General features: G+C 48.3%; 1 protein-coding gene across 1 annotated transcript; it reads left to right on the top strand.

The window, feature by feature from the left end:
- The first annotated feature begins 2,637 nt into the window (after positions 1-2,637).
- On the top strand, positions 2,638-5,775 carry LOC101784210 (transcription factor bHLH77). The gene is made up of 8 exons (XM_004970982.3): positions 2,638-3,897; positions 3,988-4,200; positions 4,294-4,359; positions 4,457-4,525; positions 4,648-4,722; positions 4,829-5,053; positions 5,136-5,232; positions 5,323-5,775. Exons 1-8 carry the CDS (start codon positions 3,226-3,228, stop codon positions 5,358-5,360), a joined length of 1,455 nt encoding a protein of 484 aa, XP_004971039.1. The 5' UTR covers positions 2,638-3,225; the 3' UTR covers positions 5,361-5,775.
- The last annotated feature ends 1,110 nt before the right edge of the window (positions 5,776-6,885 follow it).

Genomic DNA, 6,885 nt, shown 5'->3' with positions numbered 1-6,885 from the left:
GACGATACGATGTGCCGAAACATTTCCCTGAATTTTCTAGGGCGGTTTCAAGCTGTCCATTGACCAAATGTGTGTTCTTGTCTCTTTGTTTTTTTTTCTTCAAAAATAGCAAAAAAAAACAGAAAGGTGGCTGTGGTACGGTGGAGAAACGGTGTTCGACATTGAAACCGGGGGTGCTGTTCATTCATTAGGGCAGAATTAAATCGAACTGTAGAAAAACAATTAGTTTCAGGGGGAGGTTGATCACTGGTAGTTGTGGCGTGGACAGGCGCAGGCTTGGGCTTGCTCCCCACCTTTCCCTCCAGCTCCAGCCAGTACTAGCAATTGCCTGTACGCGCTGTCCCGTCCCGTCTCGTCAGCACCACCCGCAGGTAAGCGAGCGAGCACGTCCACGGTTTTCATTGGATCCGTTTCGTTTCATTAGTTCAAAGACGGTGGATTTTTTTAAGAGAGAGAGAGAGAGAGGCCTTTTTAATTAATTAATTGATCGATCGAGAAGACGAAATTCTCAACGAGATGGTCAAAGCACCGTAGCCGACTTCATTTTCCCTTTTCGTGCAGAGGGGTGGCCATGGTCATGGTGCTAGTAGAACATTCCAATCTTTCTAGAAATTTTGGAGGTTGATTAAAATCCTTGAACCATGAGAATTGTTTAAGTCCACACCTGCATCTCGTCCCCACACTGCTTCCATAAAAAAAAATGGTATACCATACATTATCTTACTCCACGCAAAGCTGTAAAATGTCATTTCTTGCATTTGTAACACAGGATGAATAGAAGTACATACTAACAAAATAGTTTAGAGTTTGTATTTGATGAAACCAAACACACACAAAAAGAAGAGGGAGAAGTGCAGCAGAAGCAAGCATGGATGACTCCATCCTTTTTCCTTGCGGGGGGTGACGTGTGCATAAAGGCTTTATCATTTTAAGGCAAAGGGATCAGGTTTACCCTACCATCCTTGGTGATTCCCGGGAGACATTTTCCCGCGTCCTCGCAACAGAACAGTGGCCCTAGCTATCCGTAAGCGCCACTGTTTGGCATGTATACCGGAAGCGGCAGCGATACTGTTCGTACATTTGGCTCCTGCACGACTTGCCTCGACGATTTTGGGATGAACTGATCTCGGTCCACAGGGAGGGGAGCTCCACCACTTGTTGACCCCGTTTTGGTTTAGGTTTTAAAAAAAAACATCTGCGTTATTCTCGAGGTAGATGTCGTTGTTGGGTGAAGGAATCTTGTGCCACCAGCAGCTGTCTCAACGCTCTCAAGAGTCTGTAAAAAGGACAGCATATGCTTGTGATAAAAAAACGAACGTGGGGTTCATTCTTTACAGGTGCATTTTGATTTGGGGAAGTATCTGTGACAGCAATATTTTGATGGTTGGGACGAACTTGCTCTCAAACTCTAATGCGAGCTAGCGACCATTTCCAGAGTCTAAATTGTCGTAAATTTTACGATAGCAATGGCAGCAGGTGGTCTGGTATCCACTAGACACAGCTAGCTAGTAGTTCAATGCTCCCGGCAGTATAGACATCGTACAGTACGTGTTCATGTTTGGTGGGCAGATGGGGCTGGACAAATCTCCCGGCCAAATCCTAAAAGGACCTTACCGCATCTGTTCGTATGTATTTCATACTATCTGAATGTTTATGTCTATCGATCAAGGCAATCTACGGCCTAGAGCTCTAGATGAAGTACTCCCAGCATTGAGTTTTATCATTAAACCTATCAGTTTCACAGTCTTGTTTACAAACAAACAACTAGTGCCATTACAAGCACATATTTTGCAAATCTTCCCTGGGTTAAGAGCAATGTTATTGTCTTATAACACCATAAACAGAAAAGTTTTGATTTTGCGGAAGCAGAATGCATGAAGATGAACAGGTAAAACTCATGAACAAAAGATGTTACTACCATCACCATAACTAAAATTAAATTATGTCTTATAATGTGCCACGGATGGTGGACCATTCCAAAGTTTTTTGAGGGAAAAATTCAAAAAAATTCTAAATTTAATCATTTAATGCACATAAGAGTAGTCATAAAAGTGCTACTGCAAAATGATCGGTTGGCTACAAATAAACCTCCATATCATTACATTTTAATTAACTTGTCATTAAATTTCAAGTAAATCAGAGGATATATACTTGTGAGAAACTCGGGTGCTAACAAAAACAGGCAGGCACTTCAAATTTTCCACCCACGCTAAGGCACCAACATCGTCGAACAGAAGGGGCTGAAAACCTCAATCAGCCATAGAAAAAGTGTCGCAGCACACAAACAAACCCACAGCGGTTCCCATCCAATGGGCTCTTGTTCTATCCCGGAATTGAAAACTGAAAAACCCATTAAAAATGATTTGGTTTTTAGCAAGTATACGATCTAACCCAGACTACCAAGCATCCTTTTGTCCCCTTGTGGCCTAGTCCCCTCCCCGATTTAATGATTGGTTGATCCCTCAATTTCATGACCCAAACAACACACCATCCCTCCTCGCGCTTGGGGACCATCAGCTCCATCTAAAAAATTTCCGGGATCAGAAAACAAAAACGAAAGCAAATTACATGCATTGTTTTTTTTTATTCTCTGGTTGACAGCACAAATAAAAGCGGCAGCAGTGCATCTCCCTTTTCTCCTTCTCTCCACCTCCAGCAAGCAACTCACCGCACCGGCCGCACCAGTGCACCACAACACTTCGCTCCAGTGCTGCTCCCTCTAGCTTCTTCCTCCCCCCTTTCATGGCAGGAAAGGCTGGGGTGATGATGCCCATAAGCCATCCAATTTGACCCATGCCATCCTGGACCTATATACATATTGCCCCAGCGCACACACTCGCAATCTCTACTTCTCTACAACTGCTGTGCTAGCTCCTCTCTCTCCTCTCCTCTCTCTTCCTGCTTTTGCCTCAGCCTGCTGCAAGCTTTTGCTTTGGTTTAGGTGCTTCTTTTCCACTCCTTTACTGTTCCCCCACTTTTGCTTGCTTTGTCACGCACACGAAAAGCTCCTGCCTTTACCTTCTCGGACCTTATCTCCGCCCCATAGTGGGATTTGGTGGGAGCTGCGCTGATTGCCCCTCGCGTTTCTTTGCTCAATTGGGGTCGCAGCTCGCGGGTGCGCGTGCTCGTGCTCGGAATTCGGGTTCTTTGAGTGGGGATTGCGCGGTCCCCTAGGCGATTGCGGACGCTCGCTGCAGATCTTCGCGCAATTCCGGCTCGCCGGAGATGAACTGTGGGCCGCCCGACCAGCTGCCGCCCGCATCGGCGCCGTCGTGCTTCCTCAACCTCAACTGGAACCAGTCCATGGCCGCCGCCGCCGCGGCCGGCGACCACCTCGACCCGGCGCTCAGCTCGATGGTCTCCTCCCCGACGTCCAACTCGATGGCCGCCGCGGCGACTGATGGCCTCGCTCTGCACGGGATCTCGCCCCAGCCGCAGTACGGCGGCACGCGTCTCAGCTCTCCCCCGAAGCTCAACCTCTCTATGATGGGCCAGTTCCACCACTACCCGCCGCCGCAGGTGGGCGGCGCCGGACCCAGCGGCTTGCCAATCCTTGAGAACTTGATGCCGATGGGCCACCTGGACCAGTTCCTCGCCGACCCAGGCTTCGCCGAGCGCGCGGCGAGGCTCTCCGGCTTTGACGGCCGCACCGGTGGAAGCGGGTACGGCGCCGTCCCGGGACAGTTCGGCCTCCCGGAAGCCGGCCCCGTCGGTGCATTGAAGGAGCTGGAGCTCGGGAACGGCCGGGACGAGTCATCAGTGTCCGATCCGGCGTCGGCCAGCGCGGAGATGGCGTTGAAAGCCCCTTCCGACGGCAATGCAAAGAAGCGGAAGTCCAGCGGGAAGGGGAAAGGAAAGGACGGCCCTGGGTCCGCCGCCGCAAAGGATCTCGCCAAGGTACGTGCGCAATTGCGTTAGTTTCTTGCCCCAATTCGCCGCGCAGTTCAGTTTTGGAGCAAAAGATTTCATTTTGGGAGCGTTTTGCAGGAGGAATCCAGCGGGAAGCGGTGCAAATCCGCGGACGAGGGCAATGGCGCGGAGGACAACTCCGCCAAGGGGAAGGCCGCGCAGAGCAACAGCGAGAATGGCGGCAAGAAGCAGGGGAAAGACACATCGAAGCCCCCCGAGCCGCCCAAGGACTACATCCATGTCCGGGCGAGGCGCGGTGAGGCGACAGACAGCCACAGCCTCGCTGAGAGGGTACAATTCCTTGGGGCTCAATTGCATCGTTCTTGCTATCACCCTTGCTGTAGATTTTGTGTTGATTTTTCTCGCTTTTGTCAAACAATTCAGGTGAGAAGAGAAAAGATCAGCCAGAGGATGAAGCTGCTGCAGGATCTTGTGCCGGGTTGCAACAAGGTAACAGAAGAAGGCCCTCATAATTGATATCAGGCACTTGCTGTCCTAGAGTACTTTGTTGCTCATATTTGAAATTGGGAAATGTTACTCGTTTCAGGTGGTTGGCAAGGCAGTCATGCTGGATGAAATCATAAACTATGTGCAGTCCTTGCAACGGCAAGTCGAGGTATGTGCCCACTGTCAATTCAGAGCTGGAGTGATTGTGAAACTGCAGGTTTTTCCATTTTAGAATGGAACCAAGGTCGATATATGCTATCTGAACCCTTTCCTTTAACATCCATTTTGCAGTTCCTGTCCATGAAATTGGCCACTGTGAATCCCCAGCTGGACTTCAACAATTTGCCTAACCTCCTTCCTAAAGATGTGAGGACAAGCATATATCATTGATCACATTACCATGTTTGGTTCCTCTTATTGAGGCAACAGAGTATTTGGCCCCATCTCATATTCCAATTCTGTTTGTAATCAGATACAGCAGTCCTGCGGCCCGTTGCAGAACTCGCATTTCCCACTGGAGACCTCAGGTGCACCGCTGCCATACCTTAACCAGACACACCAGGGGAGCCCTCTAGGTTGCAGCCTAACCAATGGCATGGACAACCAAAGTAATATGCACCCACTTGACCCGGCATTTTGCCAGCAGATGAACTCTCAACATCGTTTTCTCAATGGAGTTAGCGACGCCGCCTCGCAGGTAATAATGCACACCAACTTTGTGAGCTTAAGTTATACTATCTGTATGCAGTGACACTGAGGATAAAAAAAATGCATCACAGGTTGGGACTTTCTGGCAAGATGATCTCCAAAGTGTAGTTCACATGGATATCGGGCAAAATCAGGAAATTGCGGCCACCTCCTCAAACAGCTACAATGGTAAGCGAATTTCAGCATCCTAGTGATCCGGTATCTTAATGGTCAAACATGGCTATATATGAATTCTGATATCGAATTACTGCTCATCAGGTTCGTTGCAAACAGTCCACATGAAAATGGAGCTTTGACATAGCTGAAATTCAGTCCAAAGCTCGGATCCCGTGTATATAAAGACGAGACGAGAGATCAGCTTGCAGCGGAAGCACTCTTGAGATTCAACCTAACAGCGTTGGGCCCTAGCAGTGTTTTAGCTTCTAATTTCCCCCCTGGTGTAATCATTCTTTGAACAAAATGTGAAGAGCACCACGCATGGCGTTTGGTTACGCCATCGCCTGTTTATCTGCAAGATCGCACGCAACGAAATGTGGTGCCTGCCGTATATGCTCAATCAGACCCTTATCCTCTCAAGCGAGAGGGAAGACCTGTAATATCATTTGTATTGCCATTATATTTGTAGCTGATATATGTATATTTAAGATCCCTATTCCTGTCATTCCCGATCTTCTTGAGCTGAAATATAGACTTCTTTCTTTTTTTCCTGCATATCCTTGAGTAAGAGGCATAGCGTTTGTTCTAGTTGGTGGCTTGGTGCTTTGAGGTCTGGAAGTAGGATTTTTTGGTTCTGGAATATATTCAGCCAAGAAGAGGGATCCTGTAAAAGGACATGGACAGAAGGAACAAGCAACTTGGTGCTGGGAGTGGATTTGTGGCTGCTTTTTAGCTGTATGATAAGTACCCGAAGAAAGGGACAGCACTCCACTAGGGCAGGGGCGAGCTCTGCTGAGGAGGCCATTGTTCCCTTTAGAATTATTTCTAGACTGGTTTTTCGCAGAGATGTTACGGTAGGCGCACATCAGGCACGCAGTGTGCAACGGCATTCAGTGGCGATGCTATACTGCTCCTGTTCATCTGTAGCTACATCAAAATCAAAAAAAAAGAAAAAAGAAAAAGGGGAAAAGGTTTATCTCTCTTTGGTTGTTAAGTTGTTAAGGATTGGAGCTACCAATCCACTTCAGCGAGTCCAAATCATCCAGGCTGTGATCACGCGCCGGAACGGAATCAGCGGAGCGAGTTGTTCTGATCTCTCCCTTTCCTGAGTCTGACCGGACGATCTTGTGCAGGATATAGCTGAGCCATCTCCAAATCATGACTAAATTACACACCACACCATCTCACAGCAGCGCCTAACTGCTTACTGCTCCCAAATCCTTGATGTCTGATTACTCCGCTCCAAAAAACCCTGTTACCGGAACACCACTACTGCTCTGTCTGACCAGATGCAATCACACTGCAGCAAGCGTGAGCTGTAAATTCGCAGCAAAATAAGTGGGACAAGCCCGTAAGTCGCAAGGGGATTGTTCTGCAGCCGGGAGGAGAGACAGAGGAAAGGCGAGGAAGGGATGATACATTTATAAATACTAGCACTGGGAAGAAGAAGACGGAACAACGTGATGTGTTTCGTACAGGAGTTTGTGGCCTCGGCGTGAGACTGTAATAAGATCGTGGTCGCCATGAACAGCCACCGCTTCCTGCTTCTGCTTGCGTCCCAGATCATGGCTCTGTCACGGGCATGAACAAGAAACCATTTTTTCTACAAAAAGATCATCCCATGCCCAGATAACTGATACGGGGCAGATTTTCCGGTCCGTGTAC

The sequence above is a fragment of the Setaria italica genome, chromosome V (genome assembly GCF_000263155.2).
Source record: "Setaria italica strain Yugu1 chromosome V, Setaria_italica_v2.0, whole genome shotgun sequence".
Lineage (NCBI taxonomy): Eukaryota > Viridiplantae > Streptophyta > Magnoliopsida > Poales > Poaceae > Setaria > Setaria italica.
Note: the sequence above shows the minus strand (reverse complement) of the source record. Positions and strands in the feature narration are given on the sequence as shown.